This window comes from Rhinatrema bivittatum, chromosome 3 (genome assembly GCF_901001135.1).
Source record: "Rhinatrema bivittatum chromosome 3, aRhiBiv1.1, whole genome shotgun sequence".
Lineage (NCBI taxonomy): Eukaryota > Metazoa > Chordata > Amphibia > Gymnophiona > Rhinatrematidae > Rhinatrema > Rhinatrema bivittatum.
The window spans coordinates 473,459,149-473,481,223 of NC_042617.1; the positions used below are offsets into that span (position 1 = coordinate 473,459,149).

Below are 22,075 nucleotides of genomic sequence, written 5' to 3' on the forward strand. Positions count from 1 at the left end.
GGGGGGGGGGGAGGAAGAAGAAGCGAGGAGAGAAAAGGAAAATATGAGGGGAAGAAAAGAATATGGAAGGGAAAGGGAGGGGAAGGAAGAAGAGGAAAAGGAAGAGAAATGAAGAAAGGAGAAAAAAGAAGAGCAAAGAAAAGGAGAAAGAGAATGAAACAATCTGGGTTAGAAAGACAGAAGAAATGTAAAGAAAGGGGCATTAGAGGTTAGGTAGAAATAAATGGATGAAAGAGAGGGGAGAAACTGTAGAATGAAGGCAGAGAAAAGTTTGTGATAGTTTTCAGAGCCTATGTGTGTGTTTAAGAAAGATAAATTTGTACTGAGGTGAAAGGGGATATTGTGCTCCTACTGAGCCTTAGCCTTGCTAGCCAGTGTTGATGGGGATTTCGAGGTTGTGAGGCCCTGATAAGTGATGCAGGAGCAGAGAGTTGCAAGGTATGTGTAAGGGAAAGCTGGGGAGATGATGTTCTGTGAACGCTGTCATAAGAACATAAGAAATTTCCATACTGGGTCAGACCAAGGGGCCATCAAGCCTGGCATCCTGTTTCCAACAGTGGCCAATCCAGACCACATGTTTCTGGTAAACACCCAAAAACTAAGTAGATCCCATGCTACTGATGCCAGTAATAACAGTAGCTATTGTCTAAGACAGCTTGATTAATAGCAGTTTATGGACTTCTCCTCCATGAACTTATCCAAATCTTTTTTAAATCCAACTACACTAACTGCACTAACCACATCCTCTGGCAACAAATTTCAGAGCTTAATTGTACTGCTTTGAGTGAAAAAGAATGCTCTCTGATTAGTTTTAAATGTGCTGCCTGCTAACTTCACGGAGTGCCTCCTAGTCCTTCTATTATCCAAAAGAGTAAATAACCGATTCACATTTACCCGTTCTAGACCTCTAATGATTTTAAAGACCTCTATCATATCCCCCCTCAGCTGTCTCTTCTCCAAGCTGAACAGCCCTAACCTCTTTAGCCTTTCTTCATAGGGGAGCTGTTCCATCCCCGTTATCATTTTGGTCGCCCTTCTCTGTACTTTCTCCATTGCAACTATATCTTTTTTCAGATGCAGCAACCAGAATTGTACACAGTATTCAAGGTGCTGTCTCACCATGGAGCAACAGAGGCATTATGACATTTTTCCCTTTTACTCACCATTCCCTTCCTAATAATCCCTAACATTCTGTTTGCTTTTTTGACTGCTGCAGCACACTGAACTGAAGATTTCAATGTATTATCCACTATGATGCCATGATCTTTTTCCTCGGCGGTAGTTCCTAATATGAAACCTAACTGTGTAACTACAACATGGATTATATTTCCCTATATATATCACCTTGCACTTGTCCACATTAAATTTCATCTGCCATTTGGATGCCCAATCTTCCAGTTTCACAAGGTCCTCCTGCAATTTATCACAATCTGCTTGTGATTTAACTACTCTGAATAATTTTGTATCATCTACAAATTTGATTACCTCACTCGTCGTATTCCTTTCCAGATCATTTATAAATATATTGAAAAGCACCGGTCAAAGTACAGATGCCTGAGACCCTCCACTGCCCACTCCCCTCCACTGAGAAAATTGACCATTTAATCCTACTCTCTGTTTCCTGTCTTTTAACCAGTTTGTAATCCACGAAAGGACACCACCTCCTATCCCATGACTTTTTAGTTTCCTTAGAAGCCTCTCATGAGGAACTTTGTCAAACGCCTTCTGAAAATCCAAATATACTACTTCTGCTGGTTCACCATTATCCACGTTTATTAACCCCTTCAAAAAAATGAAGCAGATTTGGGAAGCAAGACTTGCCTTGGGTAAATCCATGCTGACTGTGTTCCATTAAACCATGTCTTTCTATATGCTCTGTGATTTTGATCTTTAGAATAGTGAAGGATGTGGACTAATGAATGCATAGATGGGGACAAGTGTTTTGTGGGTGGGTGGGGGGCGGGGGGCATCATCTGAACACAAGTTGGCCTTGCATGTCTGCAGGTCTTAATGCTATGAAAGCTAAGGCATTGCCAGTTGGTTCTCTGACCACAATAAGCATTTTTTGTCCTTATATGAGTTTGCAGGACAAATATGTGTTTCAGAGTTTATGTAAATGAGGCAGTATGGCCACTGAAATACGTGTAAGAGGTTGGGTTTTTTTTTTGCCTCTTTACCATAGATAACACCAACATAACAGTCCAAACTTGTTTATAAAGGTTATGATGTCACCAGAATGATTTTGCATGTCCAAAAAGGAATAATGAGGCGCATGCACAAGAAAATCAGGCAAAAAATGCACCTCCTGGCTTGGATCTGGAAGGGCCCAAAATGCTGTCTCATAGATCTATTTCCACGCTCCTCGCTCCATACTGATCCAAGTTTGAATAGTGAATATTTTTATTCAGTGGCCTGTTCCAATAGTTATTTATCTAAACCTCGACTTTGGCCTAAAATGCGTGACTCAACTCCCCAGTATGTAAAATCTGTGCAGATGTCACTTTCTGTTTTTATCTACCCTCTGGGGATAGAGAAATACCTACAGTACCTGAATGTAAACCCGTGTGATATCTCAATTGAGATCGAATGTCGGTATATAAAAATAATAAATAAATAAATACTAAAGTTTGCATGACCGTGCATTCAGTAGTATTTTAAGCTGACAGAGTGTAAATGTTCAGGATGCTCAGTTTTGTTTTTCACTCTATAGGGTTATCTTCATTAAAATGTAATTGGGCACTAATGGTGAATTAAGAATATAACATTATAAAGGACATGCTGGGTTTTTTTATTTTAATCTCGTTTCCTACTATGCAGAAGGCGAGGCCATGTTCCTAAGAATGCTCTGGATCCCCCATTCCCTTCCCCCTCCCATTTGGTTTAGCTGCTCATTGGAAAAAGGCTCATATATCACGTTTCCCTTGCTAAACCCATAAATGGAATAGTTAGTTGAAACAAACAAGTACAATTCATTCAACATCTTGGCTGTAATAAAGTTTAGCATATAATATTTTTGGCTTGGAATGCATGAGATAGATTAGTTGTTTGTATCCGCTTTGAGAGTATGACTATGGGATAAACACAGAGAGGCTGATAATTTAGCTCTACTTAGCCAGATAAGTATTTGATCCTGCTAAATAAATAGCTGGATATATCTTGGTGGGGGCAAGCAGTGGCTGGATCGGGGGAGGGCTACTTCTGGTTATCTTAACCAGATATGTGAAGATATTCAGACTTATCTGGTTAAGTTGGACCTGCCATAAAGCAGGTCTACCTTAGCTGGATTTAACTTATCTGGCTAAGTAGTGATTTTTTCGGGATATTCAGCAGCATAGCCGTGCTGCTGAATATCCTATGTAAGTTAGCTGGATAGGTCTTATCCGTCTAAATTTCATAGCCGGAGTATTCTGAATACTGAGGCCAGGAGATCCCTAATGGATAAAGGATGGAAATGAAGAACAGGGGCAACCTATTGCTGTCTTCAGATTTAGTATTTCTGAGTGGGGGTAACCTTTGCAGAGCAGCAGTTACTACCCTTAATGGATAGCATGAAAGGATAACCTGACCTGCGTGTTAGTTAACCCCCCCCCCCCCCCCCCCCCGAGTAACTTACAGGGCAGACTAGATGGACCAACTGAATCTTTATCTGGTATCATTTACTTTGTAGCTATGAGACGGTAATCAAATCAAAATAAAAAAAAATAGATAAGTAATAACTAGAGCTTGTTGTAAATAAACTGAATTGGAAAATAAGCCATGGATGAGTTCTTTGTGCTCTCTGCAGCAGACGATCATAAAGCACTCATTCTGACTGATGTATGCTTTGCACAGCTGAAGCCCTGAATGCAAATATTTTTGTATCCACCTCTCTTTATGTATCCCAGCATTCTGTTAGCTTTTCCCATTGCTTCACCACACTGACCGACAACCTCCAGGTTATCAAATAATCACTGCTAAGACTCTTTCCTGTTTGTAAGTTTTCAGTTCTTATCTCCCTAAGTAATAAGTGGCTAACTGATTTATGCATCCAAGATGCACAATTTTAAACTTACACAGAAACAGAGATCATACAGCCCATCCATTCTGTTCCATCCACGTCTCCTGTTCAGCTTTATAGTCCTCTGAGATTCTCAGTTTTTTTTCCCAAGCTTTCTTGAATTCTGAAACTGCCCTCTTCTCTACCACCTCCACAGGGAGGCTGTTCCATATGTCCACTACCCTTTCTATAAAGAAATATTTCTTTAAATTACTCCGAAGTCTGCCCTCTTTCACTCTTATTCGAGCCTCCCTTAACTTGAGAGAGGCCTGCCACTTGTGCATTTATTCCTTGACTTTCTTCCAGTTTTTCCAGGTACCTTTAATGTTCTCTACCCCTCTTCAGTGTGCCTAACCTTGTTTCAGATTTTTGTTTCATCTTCAAACAAGCAAGATCTTCCACAACGTCATCACTAACTATGCTAAAATGTACCAACCCCAGGACGGCACTCTGCAGCACCGCACTGTGCCTTCACCTGAATGGATTTCCATTGGGCCTGGCTCAGTGGATTAACGGTAAGGGGCACCGCTATGTGGAAGGGTCCTCATTCAATCCACGGTTCAGGTCCTCCGATCCCTGGGCAGCTGCTGAAGTAGCATTCACAAACCCCAGGGGGGAAACAGTCATGGTAACTGCATATGGAAGACACCTAGTGGCCAGACAGTGTTCATGATTGCAAGGAGCCCTGGCACATGGCCTCTGGGCCCAGAAACATCACTGCGATGAACCAGACTAAATATGCTGGGGAATGAAATCCTCTCGGAGTTCTGAGGCTCATCCAGTTTCTCACCCCAGTTAACTTTCAGTTCTGCTCCCAAACTTGATATGGTTCCCTTGCAGCAAACTCGGGGCTGAGGATAAAAAGTGCATAATTTTCTAATTGATCAACAAATGTGATGTGTTTTTTTATTTGTTTTTTTCGCCATATTTTTGAGAATTTTGCTCCTGCAGGTATATTTTAAGGCGGCCCTATTTTTAAGTGATAGGCAAATTTAAAAAAAGGAGTTTTCATAATGTTGCTGAAGTCACAAACAGAAACGTAAGGATGATGCACTGGGGTCTCCACAGACACTGGAAGATGAAGTCAGAGAGTGGGAGTGTGTCTGGCAAGGTGTGCATTGCCATAAAAGTCATGAGCCCACTTTGGATCATGTTCCACCCTAGGGTGGTGGCCTGGGATTCCAGGTGGGCACTCCCAGGTCTCCAGGATTAGGGAGGATTCTTTGGGTGAAAAGAGGATCCTGAGAGTGAAAGAAGCAAATTGATGAAGAGCGATGAAGGGGGAATTAGTCCCACACTCCTTGTGTTTCACTGAAGATCTGTTTTGAGCAGTGCTTCCCAAACCTGTTCTGGGGATCCCATAGCCAAATGGGGTTTTCAGGATAAATTTGCATGAACTTGATATTCAGTATAAGCAAATTTATTGCATGCATATTCATGGTGGATATCCTAGAAACCTGACTGGCTGTTTTGGGTCACCAGGATAGTTTTATGAAACCCTGGCCTTCAGTGTTTAAGAGTAGAGTTTCAAGCTGGACTTCCACACTTGGAAACCAACTTCTGATTAGCGGTTTAGGAAGAATCTGCAGGAGTTAATCGGCAAGTGTTCAAGAGGATTTACCCAGTACACTGTGTGGGAGTTAAAGAAAGGACTCCTTATTGTAAAGAGTTTCTGTTACTGTGCATCTATGGACTGTGAATTGCATTGGGAGTTTTGATTTCTGTATGGATTGCACCGGATACAAAAGTTTGCCAGGCTGTGAAGAAGTGTGCTTATTCTTATTGCAAGGTGTTAGAGAACATCCTGCATGTCTAAGGACCCTGAAAGACTTTTGATTCCCTGCCCTGGTCAGGAAAGAACCCCAGAAGCACGAGTCACAACCCTGCCCCAAAACTCCCCAGAGAATCCAACTAGAGGGAGGAGCAGAGGTTAGAGAAAAGCAAATTAATTTTTGCATTTTTTTTTTTACAACTGCAGTCTGCTAATGATATATGCAAAAGAAGGAATTGTTCCTTTTCATTTATGTGAACACATACTGGCAAATTGGAGATAGATACCTATAAGGTTAAAATAATAATTGCTGTAATTCTTTTAAAACAAAAAGATATTACCATGGGAATACTAATGTTCAAAAATTGTTTTGGCTAAATGTTTACATTGTTCTTTCATTTTCTTACAAGGCCCAAAAATAAAATAAATTGTGCATCAAGCTTTTATACACAACCACGCAAGCAAAAAGATAAAAATGTCTGCTCGCATTTTACAAACCCAATAAGTTTAAAAATTCCAGTGAATATATTGCTGAAGTCTCGTGTACGCATACTCACAGTGTGCAAAACACAAGGTCTTACAATGCTTTAATATTTATACCACAAATTCACGCAACTATGAGATTTTGCACTTTAAGGTGAATTTTAAAAAAAGAGTTGCACACACAAAAATGAGCACATGAGCGCACAAATACCACATATTCAGGCAAGTGTTATTTTATAAACCTCAAACATACACGTGCAAGTATGACCCCAACACACAGACTGGGCAAACTGGTGGACTAATTGGTAAAACTGGTAATTTCCTTCACGCCAGTGTTGTGAAATGTGATAATTTACGCACGTAAAAGCCGACAAATGCTAAGGAAAATACGTGAGCTACATTTTCTCATGCACATGATTAAAATTACAGAATAAATACATGAGTACAGCAGATGTCTGCCACTTATCTGGATATATTTTGACTTATCCGGCTTAGGGCCTCATTTTCTAAAGTATCGCAGGCCTGCGATACTTTAGAAGATGAGGGGCGGGGGGCCGATACGGGGGGGAGGGCCTGTGCTAGCCGGCAGCGATCGCAATAGCTCCCAATAGCTACACCATAGGAGGTGTAGCTATTGGGAGCGAAAGCTGCCGCGAAAAGGCACTTACCTTTTCGCTGTCCGCGGCGTCGGCGCAGAGTCAGCCCCGGTGACGCCCCGACGCCTCCTCTTTCGGGGCCGACTTTGCCCCCATCCTGGTATCGCATGCGATAAGGGACTTTTCGCTTGCGAAAGGTCCCTTTCCATGAAAGCCTTTCCAGACACCAACTGAACCCACTCTCAACTTAAGCAACTAAGAACTCCCGTCAGAGTAATCAACAACCTTTGACAACTCAATAATGTTCTCTCTTTTTTAATGAGGCAGGTTTATTTACCTTGGTTCTATTTACCTTGGTCATTCTTTTGTTATCTCAGTGTTAATCTCTCTTTTGCCTTCTCTTCATTCCAAGTTGCATTTTATCCCTGTTTTATTGTAACTGCTACCTTATTCTTCTATCACATGTTAATGTTTTTAAGTTATTAAGTATTTATTCTGTTGTCACACCTTGTTATTTGTAAACCGGCATGATGCGACTCCCATCGCGAATGCCGGTATATAAGAAATTTAAATAAATAAATAAATAAATAAAATGTGCGAGCGGCGTGGAAAATGAGGCCTTAAGTGGCTTCACCACCATTTAGCCAGAAAAGTCTTAAAAAGTGCTACTTAGCCGGACAAGTAAGATCGACGGATAAGTCTTCAAACGCTAGTTATCTGTCTATCTTACTTATTCGGCTAAGTAGTGGGGGGTTTTTTTGTTTTGTTTTTTACTTATTTGGCTATCTTACTAAGGTGGATAAGTCTTAAACAGTGCTATGTAGCCAGATAAGTCACCACAGCGCTACTTAGCCAGACTTTTGTTGCCACTTGTCTATGTTTAAAATACATGCTGAGTTTTTATATAGTATGCATACATTTACATACGCAGTATAAAATACATAACTGCTTATATGGCGTGCTTTCACGTTTCCCCTCCCTGTGCACAACAGGGGCAATTCGGAGGAGACTGCTTAGTTGCAAAGTACTTGTGGACTTCAGTATGCACCTATTTGTTAGCTAATTTTTCAAAAGGGAACTACCCGGGTAGTTTCCCTTCAAAATGTAGTCACTCTAAAGTATATGCCTTTGAAAGATGGGCATATTTTGCACCTCTTGTATGTGTGGGAAGCCGATCAGGCAGCAAAAGAGTGCACATACATTTGAAAACGCAAACATACCTGCATTTCCTCCCTTGACCTAAACAAGCCCCCTCCCCTCCCCATCAGAAATGTCTTTTCTTAACCCGGCCATAATAAAGAGCCAGAGCCGAACACCTTACTGATATGCGCCTTTCCCATTCTTCATTGAAGATGGGTGAATAGCATAACAACGAAACCAAACTTTTGATCAGAAACCAAATATTCATAGCCATCACATGACTTCACAACAACTATTAAGCAATTAGGATGAGTAAACGATATGGCCTGGCTTAGAAAAATGCAGCATTAGAAAGAAAATGGCTTACTTCATGATGCCAAGAGGATCTAAAGCTTCTTCTTCTTCTTCCTCCTCAACTTTCTGTTCCTCTATTCTTTGAGGTTCGGGCACGGTTGTCGGCTTGAGTTGAGGAACCACGTCTGAAGTCTTATCCTCTCTGAAAAAATCCAAGGGCTCACCTTCCTCCTCTTCTTCCTCATGCTGGTTGTCAAAAATATTTTTACTCTTTGTATCAACGACACTTGTTGATTTTGTTCCTAAGAAAAAAAAAAAAGGATTGGCCCTTTATTCAGTGAACATGCCATTTCAATCACCACGGTTTAGAAGTCTAACACGTATAGCTGTACCTCCAAAATGGACTGATTTTTAATTTCGGTAATTGCCAGGTTCTTGTGGCCTGGTTTGACCTCTGTTGGAAACAGGATGCTGGGCTTGATGGACCCTTGGTCTGACCCAGCATGGCAATTTCTTATGTTCTTATGTTTAATATGCATGCAACAAAAATATGCTTTCATATTAATGCATAAAGCATGCTATTTTATGAAATTAGAAACAAAAATCTAAAATTTTGAAAGGGAGACAGAGTGCAATTTATGAGCTAGCATTAAAGATAACAAGCAACCTAACGTGCTCACTGTTTACAGTATAGTAAAGCCTGGAAAACTATTTCAGGAAGAACAGTTGGGAACAAAGGGTAAATTGAATAGGTACCTGTTTATATTTTTTAATCCACATATCAGTAGGGGCAGAAATCTAATTGCATTTGGAAAAATGCTTATGCTTTCCCAACTATTGCAAGAAACAATATGAACTGCTTAAGTCTGTTCATCTCATTTAACTGGATTTCACATTTAACTAAGAGCACACAGTTATAATTCAACTGCATAAAATCTTTCACTTTAGCCAGCTAACCACTCATTCATTGCATGTGCATCTTTTTACTTTGCGGTAAGCACCACAATTGTTGCAATTCCTACCTACAACCACTGGGGAGGGAGGGGGGGAGGAGAGAGAGAGAGAGAGTGCCTAGCTTGAGTCCATCAAGCTAGGTTGAGAAAACATTGTACAAATCTCATCTTTGTGTGAGTTTCCGCACTCTGAAGGTCATCAAATCTTCATAAGAGTGTACTGTTCTTTCGTACGTCTCACTCTGCATGTCAAAGGGGCCCCTAACCTCTACACTACTACTTAAACCTCACCTCGAGTTACTAGGTGGGCCTCATATAGAGGTATTAATAGCTAAATACTAGAAGGGTCTTATAGCTAGGCACTCTCTCTCTCGCTCTCTGCTTAAAATACTGAAAACGCTATTTGCAAAAACATCGCAAGGTGCGATAAAGCCATATTGCACAGCTTAACGCAAATGAAAAAGGTGTAGTTATTTCCCGCATTAAAGCTGTGCGATATGGCTTCGTAAATTGCAAAGCCAGCCCACTTGGCCAGAAATCCCACCCCAAACACCTCCCCCTTTTTCAAATTAGCATCGCACCATGCTTTATTGTGCTTTTCGTATGCGAAAACGCCATAAAGCAATTTGATAAATGACCCCCTAAGAGCCAGATTAAGGCTTTTCTCCTATTTTGGGTCTATGGGAAAGCGCAGTTGCTTACCTGTAACAGGTTTCCTCCTAGGACAGCAGGAAGTTAGTCCTCACTTGTGGGTGACATCATCAGATGGAGCCTAGCACAGAAAACTTTTATCAAGGTTTCTAGAAACTTTGACAGGCAGACTGAGCATGCCCAGCCTGCCGCTATGCACGTGTCCACGCGAGGTCCCCCTTCAGTCTCGTAACATAGCAAAAATAAGAGCGAGAAAAATAACACAACAAACTGAAGATGAACCCAACTTCATGGGGAGTCGGGGATTCCTGAGGACTACCATCCTGCTGTCCTTTGAGAACACCTGTTACAGGTAACTGACTGCGCTTTTTCCTAGGACAAGCAGGATGGTAGTCCTCACATGTGGGTGATTACAGAGCTCCAGACTGCCCCCTGTGATTAGAGGGACCCACAGTAGCCGAACAAAGTGCCAACGGATACAACACAACTGCGGCACTGTGGGAGAAACAGGGACAGTCTGGCCCCACAGAGAGCACCATGAAAAGAGATGGTTTCAAGACTGGAATAGATTGCGGAGAACAGACTGGCCAAAAGCACTACCCTGGTGACTATCCCTGTCAAGACAGTAGTGAGTCGTGAATGTGTTGAGAAAACTCCAGGTCGTGGCCCTGCAGATTTCGGCGACAGGGACCGCACGCAAATGGGCCACTGATGCGACACCACCATAGCCCGCATAGAGTGAGCCTTCACCCTGCCAGCCAGCTGGAGGCCTGCCTGCTCACAGCAGAAGGCAATGCAATCCGCTAGCCAGTTGGATAGGGTCTGCTTCCCCACTGCTGCTCCCAGTCTATTGGTGTCAAAGGACACAAAGAGCTGGGTAGACTCTCTGATTCGCTGTACCGTTCAAGTAGAAAGCGAGTGCCCGCTTGCAGTCCAGGGTGTGAAGAGCAAGTTCCCCCAGGTGTGAATGAGGCCATGGGAAGAACGTGGGAAGGATGATTGACTGGATTGATGTGGAAAGCAGTCACCACCTTCAGCAGAAATTTTGGATGCATATGCAGCACCACACGATCATGGAAGAATTTTGTGTAAGGAGCGTACATAACCAGGGCCTGGATCTCACAGACCCTGCCAGCGGAAGTGATCGCCACCAGGAGAATAATCTTCCAGGTGAGGAATTTCAGGTCACAGGATTTGAGAGGCTCGAATGGATGCTGCATGAGCCTCTCCAGTACAACGTTGAGATCCCACGGGGTCGCCGGCGGGCAAAGCGGGGGCTTCAGTTGAACCAGGCCCCGCATGAAACGTCCAACCAGTGGCTGGACTGAAATGGGCGCCCCAGCAACTGCCTGGTGGTAGGCGCCGAGGTGTACTCAAACTGAGCTAGTTTGGAGGCCAGACTCAGACAGGTGCCACAGATACACCAGCAGGCGGGGGAGCAGGCAGGACAAAGGGTCCAGTCCATGGCTCCCAAACCAGGTGGAGAAACGCTTCCACTTCGAGCTGTAAGATATCCAAGTGGAAGGTTTCCGGGATTCAATCAAGACTCTGGAAATACCATCCGAGAGCTGCAAGGGCTGGAGGATCATACGCTCAACATCCATGCCGTGAGGGCCAGGACCCGGAGGTTCGGGTGGTGCAGGGTGCCCTAGTTCTGTGATAGGAGGTCAGGAGCCATCCCCAGTGGAACCGGTGCACTCATGGACAGGTCCTGGAGCAGAGGGAACCACACCTGTCTTGGCCAGAACGGTGCCACAAGGATCGTGGTCCCCCTGTCCTCTTGCAGCTTCGTCCAAGTCCTCGAGAGAAGAGGTATAGGGGGGGTACACGTACATGAGACCTTGTCCCCAGTGAAGGGAGAACATGTTGCAGGCCAGACGGTCCTTCCCTGGAATCAGGGAGCAGAAAATGCTTACCTTCTGATTGTGGGGAGAGGCGAACAGGTCCATGTCCTGCGTGCCCCAGAGACGGAATAGGTCGACTGCCATCGCCGGGTTCAGGGACCACTCATGTGGCTGGAAGGACCAGCTGAGGCGGTCCGCCAGTGCGTTTAGGTGGCCCAGCAGGTATGTGGCCCTTGGAGAGGGTCCAATCCCAGACCTGTATCACTTCCTGGCAGAAGGGGAAGGAGCCTGTACCTCCCTGCTTGTTGATGTACCACATTTGCCATCTGGTTGTCCTTTCTGATGAGGACAACCTTTGAGGACAGCCTGTCCTGGAAGGCCTACAAGGCATACCAGATCGCCCGCAGCTCCAGAAAATGTATCTGGTAGTGGGACTCTGTTGCAGTCCAAAGGCCCTGGGTATGCAGGCCGCCCGTATGGGCCCCCCACCCCTGAGGCAAGGCATCGGTGATGAGGGTCACCTGGGATGGTGAGGGCTGGAATGGGAGTCCTAGTTCCAGATTGGAAAGGGCCTCCCACTAGGTTAGGGAGAGACTGTCCATGATCATTCACTGGCACATCCAGATCCTGGGATGCTTGCCGCCACTGGAACAGCATGGCCCACTGAGGGTCCCTCATGCAAAGGCGGGCCAAGTGGGTCACGTGGACTGAGGTTGCCAAGTGGCCTAGCAGGTGGAGCAGCAGACAGGCCAGTACCTTCTTTCTGTTGTGAACGAGGGTAGCCAGCGAGGAGAGGGCGACCGCTCGATCCCTAGGCAGAAAAGCTGTTGCTTGTGCCGTATCCAACCTGGCACCGATAAAGTCCAGCCGTGGAGATGGACTGAGATGTGACTTGGGGAAGTTGATAATGAATCCCAAGGTCTGTAAGGTCTGAACCGTCAAGGCTAGAGCAATCATGGCCCAGGAGTGTGATTCACTCCGGATCAACCAATCGTCCAGGTATGGAAAGACGTAGACCGAGCAACACCTGAGGTAGGCAGCCACCACCGCCAAGCATTTCGTGAAGTTGCATGGGGCTGAAGCCAGCCCAAAGGGCAGCACTTTGTACTGAAAATGTGCCGTCCCCAAAAGAAAGCAGAGGTATTTCCTGTAGTTGGGGACAATTGCAATATGGGCGTACGCCTCCTTTAAGCGGGATCAGTGTGCCCAGAGAGACCATCTTGAATTTTTCTCGTATGAGAAAATGGTTTAACGCCCTGAGGTCGAGAATGGGGCGCAAGCCGCCATACCTCTTCGGAAAGAGGAAGTACCTCAAGTAGAAACCATGGCCCCACTGCTCGCGGGGAACTGGTTCTACCGCGTCCGCCACTAGAAAGGCGGAAAGTTCCATTTGAAGGACGACCTGATGGGTGGCCAGACATAGGGGAGCGGTCTCTGGGCGCCTGCTGAAGTTCAGGCGGTAGCCCTGGCGGACAATGGAGAGGACTCAATGGTCCGAAGTGATCAACCCCCAGTGGCAGGTAAAGCAAAGAAGCCTGCCACCAACTGGGGGATCGGCCGCCATGGGAACCGGCGTTTGGCTCGTGTCCCCTCGCCACCAGTCAAAAGCTGGCAGACGGGGCCTGCTGGGGGGGTGGTTGGGCCCTCTGAACTCGCTCATGCCGGCCACGGCCTCTAGGGCTGGATCGAGGCAGGCAAGTACAGGCAGCCGGAGGGAATTATTTCCTTGACCGGTAGAAGGGCTTGCGAGAGCCCAACCTGGAGGACTTCCTGATGGCGGAAGGGCCTTCGGTGGAGCTGGTGGAGAGTTGCTGAAGAGTATCATGCTGATCTTTCGGCTGCACCATGACCTCTTTCACCTTATCCCCAAACAGGTTCTCTCCTGTAGAGGAGACATCCGCGAGCCTATCCTGAACCTCTGGTCGGAGGCCCAGAGCCAAGCTAGCCATCTGGCGCAAATGCCTCTGGCGGCTAGGTGGGCTGTGGTTTTGAAAACATCATAGGTAGACCTGACCACTTGCCTACCCACCTCAAGTCCCAGCGAGGCAATGGCTGCAAGAGACTCCTGCTGTTGCTGGGGAAGACCCTCCGCAAACTCTTGGACTTGCTTCCATAGGTTGCGGTCGTATTAGGTCAATTATAGCTGGTAGGCCGCAATACGAGCCATCAGCATAGCCTCCTGGAACAGATTGGTGGGGTAAGTGCCGTCTTTCAAAGCCCACGGCCTGTTGAATCAGATAGTTGCATCAGCTTTCCTGTTCACTGGGTGTTCCCACATACGGAGGAGAAGCTCTTTTAAGATGTCATGGACCGGCACCACCACAACCTCTTTTGGAGCGTCGATGAACTGGAGGACCTCCAGTATCTTATGACAGTATCCTCCTTCGACAGTAGCTAGAAGGGAATGGTCTTTGCCAGGGCCCTTACAAAACTGGCAAAAGACAGGTCCTCGGGCGGAGAGCAACGCCGCTCCTCCAGAGGGGAAGGCTCTGAGAGGGGGTCGTCAGAGAACTCTGAGGACGCGTCCGAGGAGTCATCGTCCCACGAGTCATAGGGACCCTCCTCCGCACTAGGGTCTGGACACCAAGAGTGGGGACCGGGAGGGACGGTAGGCCTGGGCCCCAAGGGCACCGAAGGCCAAGAGGGTACCGGCAGCATCGATGGACCCCGAGGCATCGAGAGGGGCAGTGGCCGCAGGACGCCGGGAGGAACCGCTGGCAGCCCAGGAAACCGCGGGCATGGGTGCCCAGTCCCCGAGGCCTCATCCTCCTTGGAGGACCCGGAATCGGGATCGCTCCGGTGGAGGGTGTCAGTGGCCAAGGAGGCATCGGAGGCCTCTCGGGCACCGGTTGCATCGGGAGAACGCCAAGAAGGACGTCCAGACGCTCCAGCAGAGGTGCGAATAATGAATGGGGGCCGGTGGTGCCGGCAGCTCGACACTCTGAAGCGCTTTGAGCAGTGCCGATTGCACTCTGTGGTCCAACTCCTCCTGAAAGTCCTGGGTAGTAAGGACTGATGGAGGGGACCAGGTGTCACCGGCACATCCTCGGAAGGATCATGAGGAGGCATGGCGCCCAGCACCATTGCCGGTGGGGAACATCCCAGGCTACCGGGGGCACTGGAGGATGGGGCCTCCTGTGGCGGTTCAGCAACCGCCAATGCCACTCCGGAACCAGAACCATGTCAGGACGGTGACCAGTGTCTATGCTTCCTGGGTTTCCGATGCTCGGCAAGGTCTTTCCCCGGTGCAGAGGATGAAGACGACCCCGAGGTTAGGGGGAGGGGAGAGATCACCAAGGATCGATGTCTCTCTCCTCAATCCTTAGGGGTACTGGAGAGTGGGACCTCCAGGGGAAGCGATGGAGATGGTTCCCTGTGGTCCTTAGGCATGGACGACACCGCCGCCGAATTGGAGGGTTTTAGAGAGCCAAAAAGCTTCTCCATTTTATCTAGGAGCGCACGATGCCCTTTCAGGGTCATTTGATTGCATAAACGACACCCTCTAATGTAGTGTGAGGCCCCCAGGCAGAGGATGCATACCTCATGCGGATCCATGATGGACATGGTCCATGGGCACTGGAGGCACCATTGAAAACCTGATGACGTAATTGGAAAAAAAAAAAAAAAAAGAGGCCGGCGCGTGGTCGATGATCGATGGGAACCCAAGGCAGGAGTCAGGAATCAACCGCGAAAAACCGATGGCAAATGCCACAGGTACCTACCGGAGGAACCGAAAGTGAAGGGGGACTCGACGCAGAACCCCCCCTCCCCCCAAAAAAAAAAAAAAAAAAATCAGCAAAACCGCTTTCAAGGGTTTGGAGCTCCACAACCGCGAGGCTACAGCACCGCGGAAAAGAAGAGACTGAAGGGGGACCTCGCGTGGATGCACAGATAGTGGCAGGCTGACAAACGTTTTTCGTGCCGGGCTCCATCTCATGTCACTGACATATAAGGACTACCATCCTGCTTGTCCTACGAGAAAAATCCTTAGTGAATCAGGTACTACGCCTTCAATTTATTAATCCTTTTACAGAAATCTGTTTCAAGTGATTTACAATCATAATAAGACAGATCATCAAACATAAAATGGTCAACCTAAAAACAAACCTGCATTTCAAACAGACACCATTATAAAACAGGGAATCTTTGCATTTATTCTTCAGATTGTTGGATGTAGAGTACTTTTTTTTTTTAAAGATATTTAAACATAATGTTATTTTTGGTGAATAAAATGGACTTATTTAGGCAAGTGAAAAATTTCATCAGTCAGCTTGACCTTTAGTTAAGTGATCTGAGACAAGAAATTGTACAAGCCTTCTTCTCATGCCAGTGAAATGGACTAACAAAATGCTGATGCTCAAAGCCTGTCTTCCACCCAGATGAAAGTCTCTGCATGGATCTAAAAGTACATGGGGGAAGTTCACATCTTCTTTCACGGAGCTTCTGCCCCTCTCTCTTAAGCTTCATCTTGCTCTGAGAAACGAGCATGCCAAGGACAGTTTCAAGAAATGCCACTTGTCAAACAGCAAGATATGACAGCAAGAAATGAAGTGCATGAAAGGCAGAATATACATCAAATAAATACATTTTTTAAAACTCAGATACAAACATTTTTAATAAAATGTTACCAATGCACTTTTCTATCAAATTTTAGAATCTTTTCAAAATGCTGGGAGAAAATGGTATTATACATCTTTTTCTGGCCTTCTAACCCAGGTCATGGGAGATTAGTTTACCTGGGTCTTGTATCCACAAGAATCAAACCTAGCTTAAGCTTATTTACCACCTACAACAAAAGTAAGCAAAAACATGAGTATTATATCAGCTTTACTAGCTTTGTATGTTTTGACTGTAAAGAGATGCAATGAGTTATGCTTATAACAGTTACAAGATTTTTTAAAATCTTTTTAAAGCTTTAAAATTACCTAAGAATTCTAGTAATAGAGGACTAGTTGCAAGATTCTCATCCTTTGAGATACATTTCATAATTTCATCAAATGCTGCTCTTCGCTCTCTGATATCAGATTCTCCAACAAACAATACTTTCCTTGGTACTGGTGGAAGAGATGCATGTGGATAATGAGAAGCCAGCCTATGGCAAAAATCTTCGATCTCACTGTATTTTTTAGATACCTGAAAAATATCAGATTTAACATCAGATAAACAAACAGATGGAAAACTCTGAGCTGCTGCACTATTATGCAGCCCAAATACACACCACACCCGCTGCTGCCTGGCCCAGCACCCACTCCAGTTCAAAATGGCTGCTCAACCTCTGCCCTGGAACAGAAGCCTCAGTGTGGGATCATCCAAGATCAGGCCAACCGCAGTGGCCAATAGCCACATTGGGAAACAGTTTGGGACAGGCCTTCCTGGCAGGTTTAAATGAGCTGAATGCAGACTGGCTCATCCCTCTTCACTGTCCCCACATACTGGCCTACTCACCCGGCCCACCTCTAATACAAGACGCTTGCCTGCAGGGCTTGATTTAAGATGATGGCACCCATAGGCAGATTACCTAGGGCAAGTGATTCCCTCTTTCCCTACCTCTGGAACACAGACAATAGCCGGAGGAGTCCCACTATGTGGGCACCTTCCAAATTTAGCATCCAAGGCACATGCCTACATTGCCTATGCCTAAATCCAGTCCTGCTTGCCCCTTAACAGGGCTCATTAGATTCTTTTAGATGCAGGGCTGGGATATACTCTCAAGTCATAGCTTTGTGAATGGTGCATTCAAGGGATTCACCCATTGGGAATAGCCACTGCTATTAATTATATCAGTAGCATGGGATCTTCTTGGTGTTTGGGTAATTGCCAGGTTCTTGTGGCTTGGTTTGGCCTCTGTTGGAAACAGAATGCTGGGCTTGATGGACCCTTGGTCTGACTCAGCATGGCAATTTCTTATGTTCTTATGATCCAGACATATCTTACAGTTAATGTATGGCTTAGTTACAGTATGTTGCTGTTTACATTGCTTCAATGAAATTTGTTCAGATTCACTCATGATGGCAGTAGAGAAGGGGGCAGTCTACTCTCATACTTCTATAATCAGGGTGGGCTCTCCATACATCACAAAAATGAACACATAAAGTTGAGAGGGTAAGAGGTCTAGCCATCACCTGCTTTTATAGTTCAGGTAGGGCCCACTTACCCTTAGGGAACATACAGGCAAAGGTTTGTAAAATGGCAGGAGGTCTTGGCCATTCCATGCTCCTATGACTCAGATGGGCCCTCCTATCATAATGAACCACCACAAAATAAGAAGAATAAGGTAAGGTCAGACCATTCCATGGTCCTCAGCCGAGAAGGACGGCGGTGACACTTAAAAAAAATCCTTTGAGCTTGACCACAGTTTTCATGAAAATGCCCAGATGGGTCCAGATGTTAAAACTGTGGCCATGTCATTCTCCAAAATCAGTCTCTTGGTTATGTTTGGTATAAGACTAATACTTAGAGAGAAAGGGGGAGGGACCCAAGGGGTGCAGCTGGGCAGGGTTGGGAGAGACAGCAAACGGGAAAAATGATTAGGCTATTTCAGGTCTTTCCATGAGAATTCAGCATATCATAGCACAGCCAATGTTGTCTGTATTGCCCAACATGTATGCCTCTTCCCATAGTAGTACATATAAGCCTTTATAGTAATCCTTTGGTTTCATAAGTCATCCTGAAACAACCCTCAAGGATACCACTTGCAACGCTTGCAAAACACGAGTAGTATCCTTGAATTGCCATAATGGCCACAGTTGCCCGGGTCACACATTGTTTCCTCCTTCGTGCTTCCGAAGTGCTACAAGTATGCTGGGGTGGGGGGGGGGGGGAGCATTATTCCCTGGAAAACAATGGTCAGGAAACAAACAGGAGGAGGTGCAAAGGAGTGCAGGGGTTCACACTCCCACGTTGCCAGTTCTGTTCCGGAGAGCAGCACTTCACATACCTCCCACATATGAGGACCACACAACGGAGTGGCAGGAGTGGAAGCAGCAGTGATGGTAAGGGGAATGAGGGGAGGGCGATAAGTGGAAGCAAGGAGCATACAAGCTGCATTACTAGTTAATTCTCAAAAGTGAATCCTAAAATAATTTTCTAATACAGCCTACCAAATTCAGAATATTTATTTGTCTTTTTTATACCAATATTAGTAGCGACATCATATGGGTTTACAGCAGAACTGCAGATTGGAAATTACAATAAACAGGTATCGGGGAAGGGATTACATAGGAACACAGATACAGAGAGTTGGAAATACAAGCGCAACAGGTTGGTTGCAGGAATACGCAAAACTAGAAAACAGTGAAACGATGTAAAATAACTTTATACATGGGTTCAGGTTACATGCTGGCGCTGCAAAGGAGCAATGGGAGACAATCTATCTAACAAAGAAACACAGAAACAGAGAATATGATAGCAGATAAGGACCATGAATGCCCAATTAGTTTCCCAACTTGTTTTCTGTTACAATCCATAGACCTCAGTTGACCTCTAGTTTTACCTTCATTTCTTGAAATATTGTTTATCTCTCTACTACTTCCAATTGGAAGGCCATTCCATGCATTTATCCATTTCAGCCTATCAGTTTGTAAGATGACAGATTCATCCTTCCCAATAACAGTACAATACATGTTTTGTCAGCAAAATAAGGCAACAGTTCTCAAACTGAATAAAATATAATGTAAGTCAATCAAAACAGCAGAATTCCACTTTAATGCACAGTCTGTTTCCTACATGATTGAAATAAAAATATACGGTTAGATATTGTTCCTGCTCCCCTTTTCCTTTTTAACCCTACTGTGCAGTTTAGGAAGCAGAAATGTATTATGATCAATCCTGGCTATATGCTTGTTCCTCCTGTAACTGTAAAGCCTGCTGGGATCCTATTTAGTTATTACTCAGAATGTGATTATGTGCTTTTCCCATTAACATCAAGGTAAGTTACAATAAAACATAAAAACATTAAAGATACTCAGTCAAAACACACTGAAGTGGTTGAAACATGTCAAACTAATCCAAATTAGCAATATATTATGAACCAGTTTCTTTCCAATTAGCCCCACAAACAGTCCCTATGCCCTTTCTTGTAAAGTATGGTAAAGTCATGGAAATGCATTCCAAAAGATATAACATGAAACATCAAGATTGAAGCTGCCGGTGAACAAAGGCGCATTACCAACAGCAAGAGAGAAGATATCTTCCCGCAACCTTCTAGAAAGCCAAAGCCAGTTTCTGCACTCTACGAGATACAGTATGAGAGTTATGCCTTCATCCCAATCTCCTCTGGTAGAAGGACAAGATCAAAGAAATGGACCCCTCAAAGGGAAATATTGTCTTCTCACCTAAACTGACCTCACAGAGGCTCAAAATTCTTAGGTCTACTACGTGGTCATCTTTCGTACCACAAAAGGTTGTTACCTCTGATATTAAGTATTTTTGCTATGTGTCCTCATTCCCTTAACTGAGATACACATGGCTCTGTACCTAAGGTCTTAAAAGATGAGAGCATCTTCTACCCCGTCCCCCACCCGGTGAGCCAACAACCCTATCCTTCTCTTTCCTAGGAAGGAAATATAGATCCCTCAGAGTTTTGACCACCTTACGGCTGGAATCAGGTGTCCCACCTCCAACAATCAGATGCAGCAGGAAGCAGTGGGAGGAGGGGGGCCCACAAGCTATCAAGAATAAGGGATCCTCTTAAAGATTGTCTCCCATTGCTCCTCCAAGAGCTGAAGAAGGACATACTCCAGAACTGAGGGTCACCAACTCCTATCTCCTGAACAGCCTCATAACCAAATCATTATACCTTCTTCTGAGGAGGCACAGTTATCTCCTCCCTGCCGATCACCTAGGAATGTCTCAGCCAGAGGAGCACTCTAGCACCCCTAATGTTGCCAAAGCCAACCTGAGGTTCTTAAGAACTTAAGAAATTGCCATACTGGGTTAGGCCAACGGTCCATCAAAGGCCCAGCATCCTGTTTCCAACAGTGGCCAATCCAGGCTACAAGTACCTGGCAAGTACCCAAAAACTAAGCATATCCCATGCTACTGTTGTATGGAATAGCAATGGCTATTCCCTAAGTCAGCTTGATTAAAAGCAGGTAATGGACTTCTCCTCCAAGAACTTATCCAAACCTTTCTTAAACCCAACTACACTAACTGCACTAACCACATCCTCTGGCAACAAATTCCAGAGCTTAATTGTGCATTGAGTGAAAAAGAATTTTCTCCGATTCTTCCATGTAAGAACATAGAAACGACGGCAGAAAAGGCTAGTCTGCCCAGCAAGCTTCCACACTTATTTTCCCATACTTATCTGTTTCACCAACCACCAACTTCAGGGCTCTTGTTGGTAACTGTTTGATTCAAATTTCCTGCCACCGCCTGTCAATGATGCAGAGAGTAATGTTGGACTTGCATCAAAGGTGAGCATACGGCTTAATGGTTGAGGGTAGTAACCATCACATCAAGCAAGTTACCCCGATGCTTGGGAAGTGGCTGGGAAGTGCTCAAGGAGGAATCCAAAGGTGTTGCCCAAGCAGAACGATCTTGGAATTTCTTTTTATATTAAACAGGTTGCAGTCATTTTCATCAGCTCAAGCTTAACTCTGGATGCACTAAGTTGCTACGTGTTATCACAGGAGGGTTCCCACTATCGAAAAAGCATCGCGGCTGTATGGTGAGTTCTTTTGTGTTGTGGCCAAACAACACGGCGCAAAAAGAATGAGGCAAGCGAAATTTTAACACGATGGCAGACCAAACTCATGGAACCACCATCACCTTAAAAAGCCACTGGCCCAAAAAAATTAAATGTCACTGGAAACGGAGTGGTTGAATGGGGGTCACTGCCGACTCCCTTCGCAACTTGGAGCCGCCTCACTTGGCAGCCCCAACACCCCAAAAAACTGTAAAAAATAATTTTAAATAAAGCCCACATGGAAATGAGCCCTGATCCCCCCACCTTCATCCATGTAAAAACAAACTGCTTTGGGGTCAGGCCGTCCCCCCAAGTGTCAAATATCGTGTCCCGACCCCCTAAGTGTTAAAGATTGTGCCCTTGCCCATACCCTGGAAGCTAGAAAAAGAATTAGGGTGCAGGCCCCCACCGCCGACCTCCCTGACCCAAATTGGGACCATTTTCTACAATGGTGCCAACCTGATCTTGCTCCAGCCATGGGACTGGCATAAAGTTCAGGAATTAGACCCTGGCCATGTGGGCACGATCTTTTGACACTTAGTGGGTTGGGAGGGGTGGGGGCCAGGACAGGATTGTTTTCACTTGAGGGGGAGACCAGACACTAATCTGACACTTGCAT

General features: G+C 45.4%; 1 protein-coding gene across 6 annotated transcripts in view; it reads right to left on the reverse strand.

The window, feature by feature from the left end:
- The window catches only part of HS1BP3 (HCLS1 binding protein 3), a 187,113-nt gene that overhangs the window by 126,643 nt on the left and 38,395 nt on the right, over positions 1 to 22,075 (reverse strand). For all 6 annotated transcript variants that reach the window (XM_029595981.1, XM_029595982.1, XM_029595984.1 and 3 more), the window contains exons 3-4: positions 16,694 to 16,901; positions 8,394 to 8,622 (exon numbers count right to left, since the gene is read on the reverse strand). In XM_029595981.1, coding sequence (XP_029451841.1) covers positions 8,394 to 8,622; positions 16,694 to 16,901 — 437 coding nt within the window. The remainder of the gene's footprint in view (positions 1 to 8,393; positions 8,623 to 16,693; positions 16,902 to 22,075) is intronic.